At 36.8% G+C, this 22160-nt stretch overlaps 7 protein-coding genes and 1 pseudogene across 10 annotated transcripts; 3 read left to right on the top strand and 5 right to left on the bottom strand.

Annotated features, from left to right (window-relative positions):
• Positions 1–318: 318 nt before the first annotated feature.
• Positions 319–1313, bottom strand: AT3G13660 (Disease resistance-responsive (dirigent-like protein) family protein). The gene has a single exon (NM_112212.4). It carries the CDS (start codon positions 973–975, stop codon positions 598–600), a length of 378 nt encoding a protein of 125 aa, NP_187975.2. The 5' UTR covers positions 976–1313; the 3' UTR covers positions 319–597.
• An 841-nt stretch (positions 1314–2154) lies between these two features.
• Positions 2155–3269, bottom strand: AT3G13650 (Disease resistance-responsive (dirigent-like protein) family protein). The gene has a single exon (NM_112211.3). It carries the CDS (start codon positions 3052–3054, stop codon positions 2494–2496), a length of 561 nt encoding a protein of 186 aa, NP_187974.1. The 5' UTR covers positions 3055–3269; the 3' UTR covers positions 2155–2493.
• A 996-nt stretch (positions 3270–4265) lies between these two features.
• Positions 4266–7721, top strand: ABCE1 (RNAse l inhibitor protein 1). The gene is made up of 11 exons (NM_112210.3): positions 4266–4467; positions 4783–4889; positions 4960–5045; positions 5135–5232; positions 5315–5432; positions 5530–5619; positions 5702–6006; positions 6105–6300; positions 6383–6568; positions 6645–7154; positions 7240–7721. The coding sequence occupies exons 2-11, from the start codon at positions 4787–4789 to the stop codon at positions 7357–7359; spliced, it is 1812 nt and encodes a 603-aa protein (NP_187973.1). The 5' UTR covers positions 4266–4467; positions 4783–4786; the 3' UTR covers positions 7360–7721.
• Positions 7722–7930: 209 nt separating this feature from the next.
• Positions 7931–9156, bottom strand: AT3G13630 (uncharacterized protein). Of its 2 annotated transcripts, NM_112209.3 has the most exons (5): positions 9040–9156; positions 8765–8936; positions 8599–8687; positions 8427–8498; positions 7931–8336 (listed from the first exon to the last, which is right to left on the bottom strand). In NM_112209.3, the coding sequence occupies exons 1-5, from the start codon at positions 9070–9072 to the stop codon at positions 8121–8123; spliced, it is 582 nt and encodes a 193-aa protein (NP_187972.2). In that variant the 5' UTR covers positions 9073–9156; the 3' UTR covers positions 7931–8120. The 2 variants fall into 2 exon arrangements, with proteins under 2 accessions (NP_187972.2, NP_001118620.1); NM_001125148.1 differs by lacking the exon at positions 8427–8498 and having other exon boundaries at positions 7976–8336.
• Positions 9157–10099: 943 nt separating this feature from the next.
• AT3G13624 lies at positions 10100–11891 on the top strand (annotated as a pseudogene). Its single transcript has one exon.
• A 1565-nt stretch (positions 11892–13456) lies between these two features.
• On the top strand, positions 13457–15365 carry PUT4 (Amino acid permease family protein). Its single transcript, NM_112208.5, has 2 exons — positions 13457–13821; positions 14038–15365. Exons 1-2 carry the CDS (start codon positions 13554–13556, stop codon positions 15204–15206), a joined length of 1437 nt encoding a protein of 478 aa, NP_566460.1. The 5' UTR covers positions 13457–13553; the 3' UTR covers positions 15207–15365.
• Positions 15299–16851, bottom strand: AT3G13610 (2-oxoglutarate (2OG) and Fe(II)-dependent oxygenase superfamily protein). Its single transcript, NM_112207.4, has 2 exons — positions 16151–16851; positions 15299–16067 (listed from the first exon to the last, which is right to left on the bottom strand). Exons 1-2 carry the CDS (start codon positions 16660–16662, stop codon positions 15494–15496), a joined length of 1086 nt encoding a protein of 361 aa, NP_187970.1. The 5' UTR covers positions 16663–16851; the 3' UTR covers positions 15299–15493.
• Positions 16852–18449: 1598 nt separating this feature from the next.
• Positions 18450–21556, bottom strand: AT3G13600 (calmodulin-binding family protein; the record flags this gene model as incomplete). 2 transcript variants are annotated; one of them, NM_001338063.1, is made up of 7 exons in its annotated part: positions 18450–19431; positions 19528–19872; positions 19959–20049; positions 20149–20237; positions 20327–20507; positions 20602–21030; positions 21359–21556. In NM_001338063.1, 6 exons carry the CDS (start codon positions 21006–21008, stop codon positions 18727–18729), a joined length of 1818 nt encoding a protein of 605 aa, NP_001319541.1. The 2 variants fall into 2 exon arrangements, with proteins under 2 accessions (NP_001319541.1, NP_187969.1); NM_112206.1 differs by lacking the exon at positions 21359–21556 and having other exon boundaries at positions 18727–19431; positions 20602–21008.
• Positions 21557–22160: the final 604 nt, after the last annotated feature.

Genomic DNA, 22160 nt, shown 5'->3' with positions numbered 1-22160 from the left:
AGATCATTACAAAGAATGGAACTTACATGCTTTTTAAAAAATCACATGAGTGGGGTGTCGACATATGTGTACCTTACATGCTTTTACAAAAATCAAATCCTGAAAAGCAAAATAATGCATCACATTACCAGTACAATAAATAATGGTGGCTGGTGGGTATGTAAGTCTTTGCCTACTAAAACGAAGTACTGCATGATGAGCATGTGTTAATTATAGAGTGAATTAGGTAACGTATAACTGTATAAGACGTAAATAATAAACAGCAATGCAACTAAACTTCCTCATATTTTGATCAGATAATATTATTTTGTATTAGGACTAACTACATCATATTAGCAAGTGAATAATAAACTAAACAAATATATGTTCCAAGCTTTGGTTAGTAAGTGAATGGGCTAATTCATCGTTAATCCATCAGAGATCCTTGTAATTAAACTACGTTGTTATACAAGTTTATCAAAAGACAAAACAATTCTCTGAACGAATAGTCTCACCAACAAAAGAACACCCAATTAAGGTATTATTAAGTATTAATGTCTCTCTTATGCATTTAAATCAAGTTAACATTACACAGAGGACATATCTATTTCTCTTATATCAGTAATGCAAGACATAACAATTGTATTCAACAGTGGCGTCTCCTGTCTTAGGATCGAACCACTTAGTCCTAGCCTCGACATAACCTCTAGCTAACCGGAAGATTCCACTTCCTCCGACCACCGTCATTTCCCTAACCTTCGAGAACACCGTGTTCCGGCCAAGAATTGTGATCGTACTCCCATTGTACTTCCCTGTTTTGAAAGCGAAATTCATCGCCATCAAGAAGCCTAGCTCACGTTGGGCCGCTCCAGCGTAAAAACCTTGGGACTGGCCTACCACAGTCGAGTTAACGGGCACATCAGATGTTAGTGCGTTGTCCGTCATTGTGATTGATCCGAAGGAGGTTGAGGAGTTTGAAACCGCCTTCTGAATCATGATGGCAGTAGCTAGGGTTTTGACCGCTTAAGATGTCGTGCCAATAGACTCGGAGATGGGTGAGTTTCTCCTTCTTGTGGAACCTTTTCGGGTTCATTTCTTTAGCAAAATCTCCAACGGAGGCAACGGTGGTAAAGAGGAGGATTTGAGCGGCGAGGATGAGGATGAGGTTTGGCATGTTTGGTTACCTAATTATTTTATTTACTTGGTTGTTTCTCTAATTTTCTCGTGTAATATGTTTCTTTCTTGTTTTTAGTTCAGGTTAAAATGGGAGTGTATATATATAGATGAGGATGTGTGCTATATATAGCAAGTTTATATATAGATGTGATCATGAGTGTGAAAAAAGAGAAAGAAAAGATAACATTTGCTTGTATTTATAGAAGTAAAAGCGTGTGCTATTTAAGAAAAAAAATCTTCTATGTTAGAAAATAATTTCAAGTTTGAATTACTTGATTTTGGAGGGGATAATCTTGATAATATAAGATTTCTTAATGGTGGGCAAAAGTATTATTAATTTTCTTATGATTGACAACGAATGAACTAAATTTCAAAAATATTACACTAAATAAAGCTTATAATATAAACTATGTATAAGCAATCCGCATGTGCATAGTGGTACACAAGTAATTACGAATTTACGCAATTGGTGATAATAACTTCATGTTTGATTATACTTTATGCATATTTGCCTATTAATCACTTAATTATTTGGGTTTTGGTTTATATGCTTTAGTGCTTTACCAATAAAAATTTATGGGAAATTTCTTACCTAAAGGCATACTCACTTCCATTTTTAGTCGGTAATTTCAACCAAATTTCGATACTTGATACTAAATTTATGAAAAGAAAAGCAATTTTCTATTCGTTGTAACTTGGAAGTCATTTCTTTTTCTTTTTTTTGTTCATACTCAACTTTTGATTTGTTTTTTTCTTTTGAGGAGACTTCTTCTCCGTCCTTTTTCCTCGGCCACTATTTGAATTTGAACCCATTTAGCATGTTATTGAATATTGTAGAGCGCGTTATACAGTATATTATAGTAGTTCGAAAACAAATTATCTAATTGAGTTAAGTTGCCTACCAACAACGTGGCAGGATGTAATTGGCAGAGTTCTTTTATTTGTTGACTATTTTATTTGATGATACTTCCAAGTTCCAAGTCTTATTTTGTCTGATGGGCTTAATATAGTTGTATCTCACAATCACCTACGTTACATATACATATGCTCGTTAAAAAGGAAAACAATGGGCCGATGATGTTCATTTAAGGCCATTAAGATATTTTAAAAAGGAATTGCCTCTTTCAATACTCGCTTGGCCATTAGATTAAGACCAAACGGTAGTGTGAGATGTAGCAAATACAAAAACAAAAATCACGTCAAAAAAAAAAGAAGTATCAAAATCTATTAAAAGACATAGTCCCCCAAAAATCATCCATCACTTTAAGCAGACAAAATCCAACAAAAAGTATTTTATCAAACATTAAAAAAGAGAGGCATAATAATTCATCACTATCATCAATAATGCAAGACATAACAGCTGTACTCAACAGTAGCATCTCCTGACTTTTGATCAAACCACATGGTCCGAGCCTCGACATAACCTCTAGCAAACCGGAAGAGTCCACTTCCTCCAATCACCGGCATCTCCCTAACCTTGGTCAACACAGCGTTCCGGCCAAGAATCGCGATCGAACTTCCGTTATACTTCCCTGTCTTGAACGCAAAGTTCATCACCATAAGCGCAGATGCATCACGTTGACCAGTAGCAGCGTAGATCCCTTGCGCTTGTCCCACTAAAGTCGAATTCACCGCGACCTCCGTAGTTAATCGGTTATCGATCACAGTGACCGATCCGAAGAAGGAAGAGTTGGAGATAGGAGGGTTGATCACGACCGAACTAGGGTTTGAGCCGCTTAAAATGTCGTGCCAGTAGACACGGAAATGAGTGAGTTTCTCCTTACGGAGGCCAAAATGTTTTTTGTCAATGGTTTTTGCAAAGTTTTCGCCTTTACGGGCGGAAACAACGGCTGCGATGAGGAGGATTTGGGTGACGATGATGAGGATGAGTTTTGCCATGAGTGGAGAATGTGGTATGTGTTTTTTTTCTTCTTCTTGATGGTGTCTATGTCTAGACTATATATAGTAGAAGAAGACGATGGCGTAGGTACCGAAATATTAAATATTTGTGCCACGAAAACATGGGCGGTATTATTATTACAAGTCGTCGTATTATTCGAGCCATAAACCAATAATTGTACATGCAATTAAGCTTAAACAAATGATTTTTTAAATAATAACTTTTCTCTATTACTTTTGATATTCTTACTTTTCTCTCGGCCGTACTAATTATTCAAAAAAAGACCAAGACTTGTAGTCTATTATTACACTGTAACAAGAAATAATTAAAGACCTTTTAAAGATGTTCATACTTCATACTTTTTTTGGAAAATATTTTAAAGATGTTGATACCGAATTTACTAATTTAGTTTGATTACAGTTTGCTCTTTCGTTTATACATTGAAAAAATGGTAATGAACTATTTTTAGATTTAGCAGTTATTGCAGTTAATATATGAAAAAGGTAAAATTACTTTCACTAAATTTTCTTATGAGTGGAATTTATTTAGGTTAAACAACAACTATTGAATTATGATATTTTGTGAGCAAGTAGACAATATATCCATAATCCATTGCTTTATTTTGAGCTAGAGATTTGCCATATTTGAATTGGCAACATGGCACTGCGCCAATGGCGGCAGAATATTATTTTGTTGACACGGTATACCGAAAGTTTTCCTTTTGTCGCGGTCAATGGGTCTCGTTCATACTTTCATGTTTCTTTTTGATACAAAAAAATTCAAAGTGTTTGGTGTAGACCATCTTCCAAAGTCTTTTCTTAATCAACCCGTTATAATTGACAATCATAATATATATTGATGAATAAGACATGATGTCAACGTTACATGTATTGGTTAGCTAGTCCCTTTCAAAGTGTTTGGGTGTAGTTTGAAAGTTGCTATCAAACAATGACATTTGTGAATTGTGATACATAAATTTGAAAATCAATCCATATGGGTTAACATCAATCAATATTCATTTTGGGCCACATTAGCATACTTCCCTTGGGCCTGGCCCACTTCAGATGTAATTTGTTTCTATCATGAATGGTCCCTCTTCAGCACGAATTGCAATGTGGATTTTATTCTCTATTCTCATTGGCTGAGAAGTGCATAAAATTAGTCAGAAAAAAATCCAAAGTTTCCTTTTAACACATGTTTTGGAGTCCACAAAATTTGATATTTATTTATTGTATAGAAAAAAGACCAATCCCTATAAGGTTTAAAATCTAGGCCTAATAATCAGCATCATATACTTAGTGCCATTGCCTATTCATCATCACTTCAACATTCACCACCACCGTCGCTGTCGAAAACCCCACCTTCACCGTCGTATACTCTGCATCTCCCTCGCCGAGCTCCCATATAGTGTGGTACGAGATCCTTTTCTTCTTCTTATCCTCTCTTGTTTCTCTTCTTAATCGTCTTTCGAGATGGGTTGATTCCGATACACTCGTATGTTGTGGATGAAATTGTTCGATTCTAGTTTATGAGTTGTTGCATGTTGGTACCCTTAATTGTATAGCTGTTTTACTTGTCAATTAGCTCTGTTATTATATGCGTCTGTCTACTAGGTTTAATCTCCATTCATGATTTTGCCAAAACCCAACATCCTTTAAAGACTTCTCTTTTGATTACCTCGTGAGCCTAATTGTTGACTTGTGTATCTTGTATGTAATATTCTCAAGAGAGATGTCAGATCGATTGACGCGGATTGCTATCGTGAGTGAAGACCGGTGCAAGCCTAAGAAATGTCGCCAGGAGTGCAAGAAGAGTTGTCCTGTTGTCAAGACTGGTACTTTTTCTGAGTTTTTGAAATTTTGTTCATAAAGAACGTTTTTTTATGCCTTGTTTTGTTTCTCTAGGGAAACTTTGTATCGAGGTTGGTTCTACTTCCAAGAGTGCTTTCATATCAGAGGAGCTGTGTATCGGATGTGGTATATGTGTTAAGGTACTTATATCTTTTTACATTGAATGAATTTGTCTTCCTCTTGTTGGTGGACATTGAGTGAGAATGATTTTTGGTGTACAATTTTGCAGAAATGCCCGTTTGAAGCTATTCAGATTATCAATCTTCCTAAGGACTTAGCCAAAGATACAACCCATCGATATGGGGCTAATGGTTTTAAGTTGCACAGGTTAGCTAATCAAAAGTTTTTGCCTTGTGGAATCTGATTGATAATCTTTCTTTAGGGCTCTGATATGTTTCTCGGCTTGCAGGCTTCCAATTCCACGGCCGGGGCAAGTCCTTGGGTTGGTTGGAACAAATGGTATTGGAAAATCTACTGCTCTCAAAATCTTGGCTGGAAAACTCAAACCAAATCTTGGCAGATTTAATGTAACTATAGACTCTCTGAATTTTCTCTACCTTTTACGTTTAATGTGTCTATTCTGTAGTTTATGTATGATTGATTATTCTACTACCTCTTGCGCAGACTCCTCCTGACTGGGAAGAAATTTTGACTCACTTCCGCGGGTCAGAACTTCAAAGCTATTTCATCCGAGTAGTAGAGGAAAATCTAAAGGTTAGGGTCCAAACTATTCTTGATATTTATTCTAAGGAAGCAGCTCATGAAGTGAGTCTGATGCCCCTTGTTTGTATGACAGACTGCTATAAAGCCACAACATGTTGACTACATAAAAGAAGTTGTTCGTGGTAATCTTGGGAAGATGCTTGAGAAGCTGGACGAGAGAGGACTGATGGAAGAGATTTGTGCTGATATGGAGTTGAACCAGGTCCTGGAGCGTGAAGCAAGACAAGTATCTGGTGGAGAGCTGCAGAGGTTTGCCATTGCCGCAGTTTTCGTGAAGAAGGCTGATATATACATGTTTGATGAACCATCTAGTTACCTCGATGTGAGGCAGAGACTCAAGGCTGCTCAAGTTATACGATCACTCCTCAGGCATGACAGGTCTGATTTTCTCATCTTCTGAACTCCTTGGTATTGAGTTTATCTTCCCAAATAGGATACATGTTGCTGACATGGGCTTTACCTTTTTGTTGTTGTAGCTACGTAATTGTTGTGGAGCACGACCTCAGCGTCCTTGACTATCTCTCGGATTTCGTTTGCTGTTTGTATGGGAAACCAGGAGCATATGGTGTCGTGACTCTCCCCTTTTCTGTCAGAGAAGGAATCAACGTGTTCTTGGCTGGATTTATCCCCACAGAAAACTTGCGTTTTAGGGATGAATCCCTGACCTTCAGGGTAAAGCTTTTCCTTTTCCAGTGGCCTCCAAGAGAAGTGGTTTTCATTTGTGACTGATATCGTTTTTTCTTCTCTTTCCAAGGTTTCTGAGACTACACAAGAGAATGATGGGGAAGTGAAGTCCTATGCAAGATACAAATACCCAAATATGACTAAGCAACTTGGAGATTTCAAGCTGGAAGTGATGGAAGGGGAGTTCACAGACTCTCAGATTATCGTAATGCTTGGAGAGAATGGTACAGGGAAAACGACCTTCATCCGGATGCTGGTAAGATTCCTCTCCTTTGTTTTCTCAGCTCGTTGTGGTTAGATGTTGAAGGATTGAAATTTGTATCTTAATGCAGGCAGGCGCATTCCCACGTGAAGAGGGTGTACAATCGGAGATTCCAGAGTTTAATGTGTCGTACAAACCGCAAGGGAATGATTCGAAGCGCGAGTGTACAGTGAGACAGTTGCTACATGACAAGATTCGTGATGCATGCGCACATCCTCAGTTTATGTCAGATGTAATAAGACCGCTTCAGATTGAGCAGTTGATGGACCAAGTGGTAAAAACTCTGTCTGGTGGAGAGAAGCAGAGGGTTGCCATTACTCTATGCCTTGGGAAGCCTGCTGATATCTATCTGATTGACGAGCCAAGTGCGCATTTGGACTCAGAGCAGCGGATCACAGCTTCAAAGGTCATAAAACGGTTCATCCTGCACGCAAAGAAAACCGCGTTTATTGTGGAGCATGACTTCATAATGGCAACCTATCTTGCGGACCGAGTCATTGTGTACGAAGGACAGCCAGCTGTCAAGTGTATTGCTCATTCTCCACAGTCGCTGCTCAGTGGAATGAACCACTTCCTATCGGTAATCTAACACTTTTAAGATGTTTGAGTTATTATAAAGGGATCAATCTCCTCTATAAAGCCAACTAACTTGTTGTCCTTTGCAGCACTTGAACATCACATTCAGACGGGATCCGACTAACTTCAGGCCAAGGATAAACAAACTAGAGTCCATCAAGGACAAGGAGCAAAAGACTGCAGGATCATACTACTACTTAGACGATTGATTGATCGGTCAGAGAGAGATGGCGCTTATGCATACCTAAATCTTCGGAAAGTGAACTAGTATATTAAGACGTAAACAGTCCCTTTGATTATTCTGTTTGTATTTCGAGACTCCCTCTGCTTAAAGTTGTGACTAAAGCGTAAGTTGGTTCATGGCCACTTACCTAGAAATTTAAGCATTCAAACATTAGAGATAGAATTTGGCAAGAAAGAAAGTTATAGGATTTAAAAGGTACATGGAATTATGATAATCTTTTCTTATGAAAAGGATTGATTCCGGTTGTCTTATTCCAATATAATATTTGTCGTTTTGTTCTCTTTTTGATTCTGTCAAAACTCGTGTTATCTTTGTCGTATTGTCCTGCTTTTATTTTGTCAAAACTTGTATTGTCTTCTTTGATTTCTGAACCACTTACGCTAAATAATCAATGTTCTTTTGGTGATTGTTTCATAAGAATGTGTTTTTTTTTGTGGCTATTTCTTACACTTCAAACATATAATAGTTTTTTTTCTTCCGATAAAGCTATATGAGAAGCTTTTTCTATCATATAAATATATAATACTGTTTGCATGAATCAATCGTATGCCACTAAAATATTCTAATTATATATGTTTTTTGGATCCATCAAACTTATTTTGTATATACTTTGTTTGATTTTAGTCAAACAAACCAAGAGTTTTGTTTGAAAACACACATACGATAACTAAAATAGATAGATATATAGGTGATCATAGGGAGAGAGAGTCATGAACGTGAATGGACTTAGAGGCCCATGTCTCGAGCATCCTGGCTTCCTTTTCCAATCTCATATCCTTCAAGGATGCCACCGGTGGGACCAATTTGGGTATGTTCCATATTCCACAGAAGAGTCATCTCTTGTTGAGACAGAGTTCCTTCCTCTCTTGCTGCTTTCCTACGCTTTTCCCAATCAACAATGGCTTCCACATTTACACAATGGCGTGACAAGGTCTGGATTATCTGTCATAGGGGAAAAAAAAAACAAGGTTGATTAACATCAAAATAATGAAATAAGACTAAATTTTTTTAGCAAAATATATTTTTACTCACAATACCAAAAACGGGGGAAAAAGGTGACTGAGGTTCAAGACATATCTTCTCCACAGACTCTATGATTTGGATCTATTGTTTGTGTGTAGAACAAGTACTCGTCAAATAGACTAGAGGTTGTAATTGTTTACTTATAACAAAGCATCATATTGTTATCAATTAATTTACTCACTTGTGTAGTGTTGCTGGTGGCATATGGAATAAGGATAGGACCATATGCATCAAAAACCAAATCGATGGTTTCTTGGATGCTAAGGCGCTCTGAAACAGTTTTTGACAATGAGAGTTGATATAACTCAGAAGAGAAGATGCAAAAGAGAACCTAGTTAATTAATTACCGTTTAGGTTTACACGTCTTCGAACAGCAAGAAGCATTCCCTTCACAATGGCCTCCGCGTATTTTGAGTGAGGCACAGATTCGGCCAAAGTCTCCGACATTCTTTCAAGCTGATTACGGATTTTGTCCATCGAGTCACTCCTCTCATAAGCAGTTTCTAATAGACCAACAATCTACAAAGAAACAAAATGTAAAAACATTAGTTGATAAACTATAGGGATATGATAACAATACAAAAACAACATGTCATGAAATTTTAGTATATCAATCTTATACCTCAGCACTCAGATCCTCAGCGCCACCTTCCATTTTCTTTCTAGTACAACAAAGACACAAACAAGATTTTATGATCTTCTCATCGTCTTCTTGGTGCTTATTTTATAGGGGAAAATTTACAGCAAAGTTAAAAAGGTGAGAAGTTGTTGATAGAAAAATCGACATCTATAACACACTAAAGATATATATTTGAAATAAATAGTTATTTGATAAAATAAATTTGGCTAATATAAGGAATTATATGTGACGATGATACTTCAACAATAGTAATTTTCTGAAGAAATTATGAATATTTGATGACCATGTGTTTAATATCTTTTGGCAGCTATGTAATTTCGTTAAAAGCTCTGCAAAGATAATTTGCTATAATAAGACCTTTTTTGAAAAACGAATACTAATCGATGACAAAGGTAAAAATGTAAAAACGAAAGGAGAAGGTGGTGACTGGGGCAAATAAAGTGGTAATATGAACTAAAGCACACGCTAAATCATCTTTTCTAATGGGTTTTGTAACTGCAATTTTTGTCTTTGTTTGCAAATGGAAAAAATGCTTTAACAAAGTTTGATGTTTCCTCAATGAGGGTTTGAATTTAGGGAAGAAGAAGCGGCGAAAACAACAAAAGTAAACGACATATAGAGAAAGAATCTGACTGACAAACAGCTATACAAAAATACAAACGTATTTTCGATGGAAAAGAAAAAAAAAAAAAGCTTTGGGAATTTGTTGCTTTTTATCCATGTTTTGAAAATGTATGTTCTAGTTCCATGGATAGCAAATAGATTGACACGGATTGCATTAGGTCTCTTTGTAAAAAAAACATTAAATTATTTGCATACCAAGTAAGATAAATTGTTGACAAGTAAAATAAATTGTTATCAGTATTATTATTACTTTGGACTTCGGTTTTGGAGTCAACACTTTTTAATATTATTATTTTGGTCTACAATAAAAGATCAGAAAGAAAAGAAACAAAAAACGCTAGAGGAGAAAACCAAAGAACACAAACCCTAATCCGCCTCCTCACGGCCGTGAATCTCCTCCGTCTTTCGTTGGCTTAGAATGACGACAATTTCTGATCTTCCTGAGGATGTGGTAGAGGAGATACTCCCTAGGGTTCCATTGACATCTCTGAGCGCAGTGCGATCCATTTGCAAAACGTGGAATACTTTGTCCAAGAATCGTGTTCTTTGTAAAGCGGCAGTAAAGAAACAGTTTTTGGGATTCATTATGATGGATTATAGGGTTTGCTCCATGAAATTCCATCTCCGAAACGACGAGGGAGGAGACTTGGTTGATGATCTATCTATAAAGCAAGTAGGTATACTTGATCAAATCGAGATATCTGAAGTCTTACATTGTGACGGCTTACTCCTTTTCGTCACTAAGGACAACTCAAGTCTTGTGGTATGGAATCCCTATTTGGGGCAAACGAGGTTGATACAACCCAGTAACAATTTCCACTGTTCAGACCGCTATGCTATCGGATATGACAATAACCGTAACCTCAAAATCTTGAGGAATTTCAGTGATTATGGAAGCTCTGGTTATGAAATCTACAATTTTCGTTCTAATTCATGAAAGAGTTTTGATCTCACTTCCGACTGGTATATAGGGTCTAATAAACGTGGCGTGTCTTTCAAGGGAAATACATACATCTTGGCTCAAGGGAAAATAAGAGTGGATAGTAGATGGAAGATTGAGGCTATTTTACTCTCGTTTGATTTTACAACTGAGAGATTTGGACCGCGGTTGCAGCTTCCGTTTGGCTTTTATTATCCACAAGATTTGTTCTCTTTATCTTGTGTCAGAGAAGAGCAGCTCGTGGTATTACATCAAAGCTGGATGGTTTCTGGCGAACTGGAGATTTGGATTACGAATAAGATTGATCCCGGTGTTGTCTCGTGGACCAAGTTTTTGAGATCCATCTCTTGTTGTCGAATTAGTATCCAAGCTGGGAGTTTCTTCATTAACGAGGAGAATCAAGTGGCTGTGGTTTTCGATCTTGACGAATATAAAGGGAGTGAGACATGTCGCAACCAAACAGCTTACATTATCGGACAAGATGAATACTTCAAATCTGTGAATATTGGGGAGGCTCCGAATCTCGGAAGACCTGAGAAATATGCTCCACACATATATTGTCGCCCACTTGTGTGCTCTTCTTATGCTCCACACATACAATTTTCGTTCTAATTCATGAAAGAGTTTTGATCTCACTTCCGACTGGTATATAGGGTCTAATAAACGTGGCGTGTCTTTCAAGGGAAATACATACATCTTGGCTCAAGGGAAAATAAGAGTGGATAGTAGATGGAAGATTGAGGCTATTTTACTCTCGTTTGATTTTACAACTGAGAGATTTGGACCGCGGTTGCAGCTTCCGTTTGGCTTTTATTATCCACAAGATTTGTTCTCTTTATCTTGTGTCAGAGAAGAGCAGCTCGTGGTATTACATCAAAGCTGGATGGTTTCTGGCGAACTGGAGATTTGGATTACGAATAAGATTGATCCCGGTGTTGTCTCGTGGACCAAGTTTTTGAGATCCATCTCTTGTTGTCGAATTAGTATCCAAGCTGGGAGTTTCTTCATTAACGAGGAGAATCAAGTGGCTGTGGTTTTCGATCTTGACGAATATAAAGGGAGTGAGACATGTCGCAACCAAACAGCTTACATTATCGGACAAGATGAATACTTCAAATCTGTGAATATTGGGGAGGCTCCGAATCTCGGAAGACCTGAGAAATATGCTCCACACATATATTGTCGCCCACTTGTGTGCTCTTCTTATGTTCCAAGCTTAGTGCCGCTCCAAATCAACCAACCAGACACAAGGAAAGAAAGCGATGATTAATTAGTCCTTTTTCTGGTTGAATCATACTATGTGGTAAATGTAGGAGAGTTCATGTGGAACTAGAGAGATACTTTAAGAGAATGTAGGAAGAATTCTTGATTTGTCATCACAACTAGTTATTTGATCAAATGAATTTGGCTAATAGAGGAATTGTATGTGACAATGAATATGATTCCTTAAGAATAGTAAATGTTTGAATAAATTATGAATGTTTGATGACCATGCATGGGTATAATGTCTTTTGGCAGCTATGTAATTTCGTTTAAAGTTCTGCAAAGATAGTTTGCTATAATAAAGAATTGACCAATCTTTTGGAAAACTAACACTAATCGATGACAAAAGTGAAAATGTAAAAACGAAAGGAAGGTAATGACTGGGGTAAGTAAAGTGGGGGTAACATTAAATAAAGCACACGCTAAATCATTTTTTCCTAATGGGTTTTGTAACTACAATTTTTGTCTTTCTTTGTAAATGGAAAAAATGGTTTAACAAAGTTATATATGTTTCCTCAATGAGGGTTTGAAATTAGGGAAAATGATGTGAACGACATATAGAGAAAGAATCTGACTGACAAAAAAAAAAAAAATGTATGTTCGAGTTCCATGGATGGACTCATGACACTAAAAAAAAAAAAGAATGAGTATGTTCTCCTCTAATGTTTGATGCTTTAAATTTGGAATTTCAAGTAATTTATCAGGAAATAACATACCATATCGTCATCATAACTTTATCAAAGGGATTGTTTGAGTCTTAAATACTAGTATAGTAATACATCCCCTAAAATCACCAAATTCAAGTATTTTATTTATGCATTAGCTAGTATAAACCAAAGTACAAGAGAATTATTCCACCAAGTTCTCCAAAACCAAAGTACTAGAAAAACTTTTCAATTCAGATTCTCTAACTCATTCGTAGCCAATCATCGTACCGAACAATATCCCCCGTTGCAATTCGTGCTAACGCTAAAAAATGGATCATTGACAATAAAAATAGTACTATACAATATCTTTTAATGTTATCTAGAAGAGATTACATTGAATCGAAAACCGTCAACTTATCTTCCATTAAAATAGCTTGATGGGCTGTTAGTAGATTATGCAAAAAATCCAATACCGCCCAAATTAAAGAAAATATTTCTGTATAGAAATTTTGGGTTTCTTTTAAAATGTTTATAAAGTGGAACATGTTTTGCACAATTAAGATATTTAAAGACTAATCCAAGTCCAAGTAGGCTAAAGAACTCTAATCCTTTCTTTTAGTTTCTTTCTCTTTTTTTCTTTTTGTTTGTTTGACCTCTATTTAATCTCTTACTGTCCATAGGTAAGGAGTATTGAATTATCATCACTCCATAAAAAGACAGAAATTTATATAGAAAAAAACCAAATACTAAAATCATAATACATTGACTAATAAATAATCAAAAGGATACCATCAACAACACATTGAAATCTAATGGCTCCAAATCTTCTGCAAAGATTCTGTTCTGATAAAACCAAATCAGAACACACACAAAAAAAAAAAAAAAAAAAAAGAAAGATTCTGTTCTGATACGACCAACCCATTACTTCCACGTTTCTCAATGAAACAACCTTCAACATCATCCTTTATATACATTCTCAATCTCTTCCACTATCTCAGGTAAAAACAAAACAAAACACAAAAATGGCAATCTCAGAGGCATCGAAATCGAGCCACGAGCTCCCAGTAACAACAGCCGAATCCAGCGGGAAGAAAGCAACCGCAAAGAAACTGACTTTAATCCCTTTGGTTTTCCTTATTTACTTTGAGGTCGCTGGTGGTCCATTTGGTGAAGAACCGGCGGTTCAAGCGGCTGGACCGCTTTTAGCGATTCTCGGTTTCCTTATCTTCCCTTTCATTTGGAGTATCCCTGAAGCCCTAATCACTGCAGAGCTCTCCACTGCGTTTCCAGGTATTTCTCAATTCAAATCCAAATCACACAAAGATCGTAACTTTATATGTGTAGACGACATCACTAAGAACACCACTGCTTATCTATTAGAGATTTTAGTGGAAGGAAGCTACTTTCTGATTTGTTACACTTTCTTCAAGAATTAGGGTTGTAATTTGGATCAAAGCCTGAAACTTTTCTGATTTGATTTCAAAATTCATGATTTTGGTGTATTAGGCAACGGAGGGTTTGTGATATGGGCGCATCGAGCATTTGGCTCTTTCGTGGGCTCAATGATGGGTTCGTTGAAGTTCCTTAGTGGGGTGATTAACGTTGCTTCGTTTCCTGTTCTCTGTGTCACTTACTTGGATAAGCTCTTCCCTGTTCTTGAATCCGGATGGCCTCGAAATGTCTGCATATTCGCCTCGACGGTGGTCTTGTCTTTCTTAAACTATACTGGCTTAGCCATTGTAGGTTACGCAGCTGTTGTGCTCGGTCTGGTGTCTCTCTCGCCTTTCCTTGTCATGTCGGCTATGGCTATCCCTAAGATCAAACCTCACCGTTGGGGTAGTTTAGGAACCAAGAAAAAGGATTGGAATCTCTACTTCAACACACTCTTCTGGAACTTGAATTTCTGGGACAATGTCAGTACTCTTGCAGGGGAAGTGGACGAGCCTCAAAAGACGTTCCCTTTGGCGCTTCTTATCGCTGTGATCTTCACTTGTGTAGCTTACTTGATTCCTCTTTTCGCTGTCACGGGTGCGGTCTCGGTAGATCAGAGCAGATGGGAAAACGGGTTTCACGCAGAAGCAGCTGAGATGATTGCAGGGAAATGGTTGAAAATATGGATTGAGATTGGTGCTGTCTTATCGAGCATTGGACTTTTCGAAGCTCAGTTAAGCAGTAGTGCTTATCAGCTGGAGGGGATGGCGGAATTAGGGTTCTTGCCTAAATTCTTTGGGGTACGGTCGAAATGGTTCAACACTCCTTGGGTCGGGATTCTAATCTCAGCTCTCATGTCGCTCGGGTTATCGTACATGAACTTCACAGACATCATATCCTCGGCGAATTTCTTGTACACTCTAGGGATGTTTCTAGAGTTTGCATCTTTCATTTGGTTAAGAAGAAAACTACCTCAGCTAAAGAGACCTTACCGAGTTCCGCTGAAAATACCGGGGCTGGTGGTTATGTGCTTGATACCTTCGGCGTTTCTAGTGCTGATTTTAGTGTTTGCTACTAAGATTGTGTACCTTATTTGCGGTGTAATGACCATAGGAGCAATCGGTTGGTACTTCTTGATCAACTACTTCAGAAAGACGAAGATCTTCGAATTCAACGAAGTTATCGATGATCTTGACAACAATGTCAACGGAGAACATCCCAAAGTCGATGATCACAATTCATGATAAGAGTTAAACAGAGGATCTTACCAAAACAGAGGATATTATCAACCTGAGACAGGTTTTTCAATTCAATGTAAGTTCCTTGCTTCTGTAACATTTTAGTCTGATAAAAGAGAAACTGTATTGATCAATGATAGCAATTTATACAACACAATTCTGAACAGAGAAACTGGTTCAAGAAGACATCACATATGTCTCTCTTCTCTCTTCTTTTATTCACTAACACAACACAAACAGGAAACAAAACCAAAAAAAAAAAAAGAAATCGAACTCCTTGAGGTTATTTATGATCAGATCTTGGCGTAATCGACGGTTTTCTTTCCATCGTGTGCCTTCCTGAAGAAATACTTGACGTAATCAGAGTACAGGACGTCTCTGTAAATCGGTTCCTCTCCGTTTGCAATCACCTCAGGTAGAGGACCAATAACTGACTCTGGTTTTGGGTTCACAAAGATAGGAACAGAGATTCTATTATTGTAACCATTGGCTAAGACACGATGCTCCACGCTCTTGTACAGACCATTGCTCATGATCTGCATCGCATCTCCGATGTTGATCACAAAAGATCCAGCAACCGGAGGCACGTGAACCCAGTTCCCTGAAGCCAGAGAACGCACGTGTAGACCACCGATCTGGTCTTGTAAGAGAATGGTGAGAGAAGAGACGTCTGAGTGGCGACCAACACCAACTGTTAGGTCCGGATTAGGGCAGATGGGGTAGTAGTTAAGGTTGACTCGAATCGAGCCCATAAAGAGTGATTCTTTCGTCTCGTCAAGCTCTTTAACATTGAGATTCTTTCCCAAATACTCTAGAAGCCTCCTCACCATCTTCTTTGACTTGTTAATGTACTCTAACGTTTCATTCCTGCAAAACCAAATAATCTTGATAAAGTCAACGAGTACAACAGAAGAAAGATTTGATTTTGAAATCATGAATGTGAAACTTACCTGCAGATATCAGGCCAGAACTGTTCAGCTTCAGCTTCAGAGACAAAGAAGAGGCTGAGATAATCTTTCCACTCAAGCGCTTGCTCTGCAAGAGGACTAAAACTCGTCCCAAACCTAACAGTCGTCGACAGCGAATTCTCTTTAGTGAACTTGCGCTTCTCTTCAACAGGGAGATTGAAGAACTTGTGAGTCGCAGCCTTGACGTCATCAAGAACTTCCAAAGGAACTCCATGATTGATCACTTGAAAGAACCCCCATTTCTCAGCAGCATCACAAACAGCTTCAGCGACTCTGTCCTCATCAGGGTTCGACATATCGATAACTGGAATGGCTTCATCTGTTTCGTTGACGAATTTGTTGATGAGTCGTTCTTCAAGTGGCTGAATGTATTGTTCTGGAAGAGCTTTGATTCCTGTTTCTGATAAACCCTTAACACCATTTCCTTTGTAGACTACAAAGTCGGTTACTTCAGCTGGATTTGAGAATTGGGTTGTCAAGAGTGTTGGAGCCATTGGAATAAAAAAGATAGGAGCTTTTTTGTTTATTTGCTTAAAGATTGAGACTTTAGGGATTTTGATTGTGTTGTGAAGATTTGTTACAGAGAGGAAACAGTATTTAAAAGAGGAGAATGCAATCAGCTGATGACCGAACAACCACTATGGCTCTCACCATGCTTATACTGTTTTTTTCTTCTTCCCGCGTTTATTCCTCAATTTAAAAATATCAATTTGTATTAATTAATATTGGCTTTCAACAAATTATTTGGTTTTAGTATAGTCAACTATCATATGGTTATTACTAAGATATTTTAGATACATAAAAAATTGTACATGTTGTTATTATACTTAGCATAGACGAGAAAATTTGATTACACATATACGTAACCTTAATCAGTTGAATCTTATTGGTTGACCAATTGTTTTTTTTAATGATTTTACTCTTGATTTGATCAAAGTTTGATTTTTTGGAGGCGACTTATGCAAATTAATGGGATTGGGACGAGTTTTAGTCTTCTTAAAGCGAAGTGCAATTTCCCTGTGGAATCCTGATCTTTGAAAAATCAATGTTTGTTATGAATGTGATACAATTCCACAGAGAGATTGAAGAGAATTTGCACTTCTCTTCCACAGCAACAGGAATGTGATACAATTCCACGTGATGTTGTTTGTGAAATTGTATGTTGTATTTCCAAATAGTGCATGCAAGTACATTAGCTCATCGGGAATATTTGGTTGTTGAAATAGCTAGAGATGATCTTAGAAATCAAAGTGAAAAAGACATCTAGCAAAGATAAAAAAATTTACTGTTTGGATGAAAGATCTCAACCCAACCAAAAATAATTTGGAAAAACATTTAAAACTAGAAAGATAAAGGTTAAAAGCTAATTATTATTAGGAGCATTTCCAACTTATTTTTCTATTTTTTTCTTCAAAATATAGTAATTTTAATTTGGAGTTGAGGTTTTCTCTAATTCTACTCTATTTTAGAGTCAAAAATAGAGATTTTCTAAATTTTACTGTAAATTAAAAATGAAAAATATCCGTATATGGAGATTTTTATTTTGAAATTGAAAATAAAAATGAGTTGGAAGAAATTTTACTCCAAATTTTATTTTGGAGATGAAATGAAGATGAGTTAGAAATGGTCTACACGATGTGATTAATATGGAGTATGGTTCATGTCTAAATTCTGTTCTCGAAATTGATTCCAATATTTTTGTAAATGCCATTTGTATCAAACATTGGTCAAAACTTAGACTCATGTGCAGATAGTTTAATGCATTCAACAACCACATATTCCCGTTTCATTGTTTTCATAATAATTAATGTTGTAGAGAAACATAATTTGAGGAAGCGGGCAGTATTTAAATTGAGTATAAAATGTATTTTATTGCAATAATTAGCACTAACTAAGGAAGGTCATGACTCAAATGAATAAAATGCCAAAAATCATCTATTGATTTGGTAGGTTATTTTTGGATTGAACTGGTTGGTGAGTTCATATAACAACAATACTAGTCTTTCTTTTTTTCGGTTCTTGATACTACTAGTAATAAATCAATTATTTTAGAAATCCAATAGTCTACTCATACATCATCTACATGTTTACTTTTGTAAAAAAAATAGTTAGTGACTACTAACTGACTAGGCATGGTTGGTGGAGAAGCGTGAGACTAGGCATGGTTGGCCAGCAATATAACGGGCCTTTTTCTTCATCTAGGTAAAATGGGGCATCTTAAAAGCCCATTGATCAAATAACCCACGTGAAGCCCCACAAAAGTAAAGCCTAAAGAATGTAATGTACGGAGGAGAATCAGAGAATCTTGAATAACTTGTGTGTATTACTACTACTAGTACAGGCTTTTGTCAAAACCAAAAAGCCTAAAGAATCTAACACTTTTACTTTTGTTATTTCTTGTTAAACAAGAAACCAAATAAAAAAACGAAATGCTGCTCTGTTACAGTAAAAAGAAAAGGGGAAAAAAGAATACAAAAGAATTTCTAAGTCATCATCTTCTCTATTCACGCAAAAAGAATAGATCAGATCGAAAAAAAGAACTTATGAATGTGAATCTGTTATGAATTCGTGAGTGTGATATCTGTAGGTAGTGACATTCCTCGCCATAACGGTGACATTTGAGGCGTTTGCGTTTGCGATGAAGAAGAGAAACAGAGTCTTGAAACAGAAGCACTTCTCGGAGACAAGTTCACTTGTTCCAGTGCTTGAAACTGAAGCTCTGATGGATAATCTCTTACACAACCGATTCTTGGTCCTGCACCTGTTGTCCATTTGCATGATAGTTGTTTCCCAAGTTGGAAAGATTTAGTTTCCTTCTTTGAATTGATCCTTTTTAGGATTGATTCTTCTGTTATCTTCACTACTTCACTCTCCTTGGTTTCTCCTTCTTCTTTTTCTTCTCCTCTAGGTGAGCTTTGCTCTGAAGGCATTGATTCTTGTTCTAACTCAAACATCTCTTCTTCTTCCTCTTCATCGTCACCTGAATCGTAGTCTTCAGATACTTTTGTAGACTTCGATCCCACGGATTGGATTTCATCGCCAAATGTGCTAAATGATTCCATCTTTTCCGGTGTCTCGAGATCGCTTTGCTTTCTTGAGATGGACTCATTTCTCATCAGAGTTTGTTCTTCTCCACTTGGATCAACCTTATCTTGAAAGGAAATGGTCTTCTCAGCCTCCAAATCCTCTTCTAAAGAATGGTTTCTCATATGAGTGCTTCTCTGTTTGTAAATAGAGAATTCATCTTCATCTGTAGGACTCATCTGAAAACAGCAAAAGAACACTTATTAGAACATAATCCTAAACATAGCCAAAAACTAACAATGAATGAGTCATTCAATCAAATCTCTTCCTCTTACCTTTACATCGGTGATATCGACATCATTCTCGCGGAGGAAAGAGAGAAAGTCCATGAAATTCTCTTCTGTAGGTTGATAATGTCCGCTATGTGGCCAAACAGCCTTAAGAACACCATTCTCAACAACTAATCTCCCTGCAGCAACAGTAGCTCCTCCAGCTAAGAAGCTTGAATGTTGAAACGTACCCTTCTTCTTCTTCCCGACGTATAACACTTTCGATGTGCTTAGCACAAAAATCCATTTGGATTCACTATCTTCCATATCAGAAGTTTGAAGAATCTCTCCACTATGCTTGTAGAAGAATTTGCCGTCTTCCACAACCACCTCATAAGCTTTTCTTTCCATCTATACATAAACATGAAAACAATAAGAAATAAGTTCTAATTTCGTAAATACACTTGATGAGAAGAGATAAAGGGATGGATACTAACCGGACCAAGGTATTTGATACACTGTTGTTGAAGTTTCAACCGCGGACATTTCTCCACAAGATTTACCTCTTTCCCCTCGCCGATATCAAGCCTGCAACATTTGAATCAAACGTATATATAACTTTAGTTTCTTGATTTAGGACAAAAGAATTTGCAGGAATGAGATAATGAGTCTGTGAGAAGTAATTACCAGTAGAAGAAAGGTTCTCTACTCTGACAATGGAGCCATTTGTTGTAGTAAAAGTGCAGGTTGTGTCCATACCGATGTCTCGGGTCAATCTGTTAAACCAAACCAAGATCAGATTACGTTCAATCCAAAACATCTGTAACAAAAATAAAAAACAGAATGAGAATAATGTTTAACTTACCGCTTCAAGCCAGTGTTGTAAAGCAAGCTTTTGAGCTTTTCCATTCTTTGACAAACCTTTACCAACTTTAGCTGCTCTAGTTCTTGCTCTAGACCACCTTGAGATCGCGGTTTCGTGTTTCTCAATATCAAAGAAAGATATAGAACTTCTCTTCAACTCAGCAAAATCCAAAAGTTTCCACCTAAGAATAGAAACAAAACAACAACAACATCAGATCACAACACAAAAGTTTCTACAAATGGAACGTTTTGAGAGTTTTGAGTTGTCAAACTAACCAGCTCTGCTCAACAAGCACAGCGCAATCAGCGAGCTTTCGTCTAGTACGAAAGCTCTTATAAACCTTCTGCAACTTAATAGCAGCTTCGTGTTTCGGATTCCTCGGATCAAGAACTGAGAACTCTTTAGCAATCTCAAAGCCATTGTCTTTAACAGACCTGTTAAGTGAGATCATTCTCTCTAGCTGCATCCCTTTCAAGCTAACAGATTTCTCAACAACCATTTTACCAGATCCCATAGATTTCAAAATCGTGGGCTCTAAAGTACCGTCATTGAAATTAACAGATCTCTTAGGAGTTTTGCATTCGTCGTCATCGCCAAAGCTTATGGACTTAACCGTGACAGAGTCTAGAGCAGCTTCCACGTCGTCTTGCTCTGCGAACGGACAGGAGAATGATACACCCATTCAACAGATCCCAAATCGGAACCTGAGAAGTGAAAAAACATCAGGATTCTGTTATAAAGAGAACAAAACGCGTTTTGAAGAAAGAAACGTAAAAATCAGAACATTTCGGATCTGGAAAACAGAGTATCCCGGAATTATTAATTCGTTTGGTGAAACACATTTTCTCCGGTATTTTTAAACCCAGTAGAAAATACACATTTTGAAGTTTTAACTTAATACCAATAAGCTCTACTAATGAAATAAAATGAAAAGATTGATAGAAACCACTTGGGTCACAGCAAGACAAATCCTCAGAAAGATGAAATTATTGAGACAGAGAAGAATGAGTGGTGGTGGAGATGAATAAGTACCTCTCGAATATACGATATGCAGTTTGGTTGATTTATTCCTCAAGCAGAAAAGGTCTTTGAGGAATCTTGATTGAAACTTTAGATTATAAGTTCTTCTTGAATCTTGTTTTGATTCTCTTTCTGTTCTTGAAAACCAAGGTTCTTCGAAAAGGTTTCTTTGTTCTTTGTTTCTTTCAGCTCAGAAATCGCAAGTTATTACAAACTCTTCAGCAATGGAGTTTATTATATATATATAATAAATACTACCGTTCAACTCCAGAGCGACAAGAGAGAGAGAGAGAGAGAAGCGTCGATATTTCCATCCACGTGTTTGTAGCTGCAGAATATTCTTACATACGAGGTCAAAACTCAAAAGTTATATTCAAATTTTACTTCATACTATTACAAAAAACGATATCATCATAAATAAATAATAATATACCTAAAGATAGTGTGGACTAATATAAATAATTTACTAACCTTACCAAAAAAAAAAAAGTAATTTTCTTAAATATTCGTATTCATACAAAGATTGTTAGGATTAATGTTTTTTTTTTTTGTCGATTGACATTGTTTTGATTAATTACGGGAACGCGTGACTGACAAGTTATAATAGTCTTTTTAAATGGTCACCCAAAACTAAATAAAGAATAGTGTTTGACTCAACCCATTTTCTGGAGTAGAATTTCAAAGCCAGTATAATAAAGTGACGTATTTGCAGACGTGGAATTTAATTAGGTGAATACTACTATCGTTGAAAGTTTTGCATTTTATCCGTATCTGTGAAGAACAAAAAAAATCAATATTAATTTCTCAATCATAC

This window comes from Arabidopsis thaliana, chromosome 3, assembly GCF_000001735.4.
Source record: "Arabidopsis thaliana chromosome 3, partial sequence".
In the NCBI taxonomy this organism is placed as follows: Eukaryota; Viridiplantae; Streptophyta; class Magnoliopsida; order Brassicales; family Brassicaceae; genus Arabidopsis; species Arabidopsis thaliana.
This window is presented reverse-complemented; position numbering and strand designations above follow the sequence as displayed.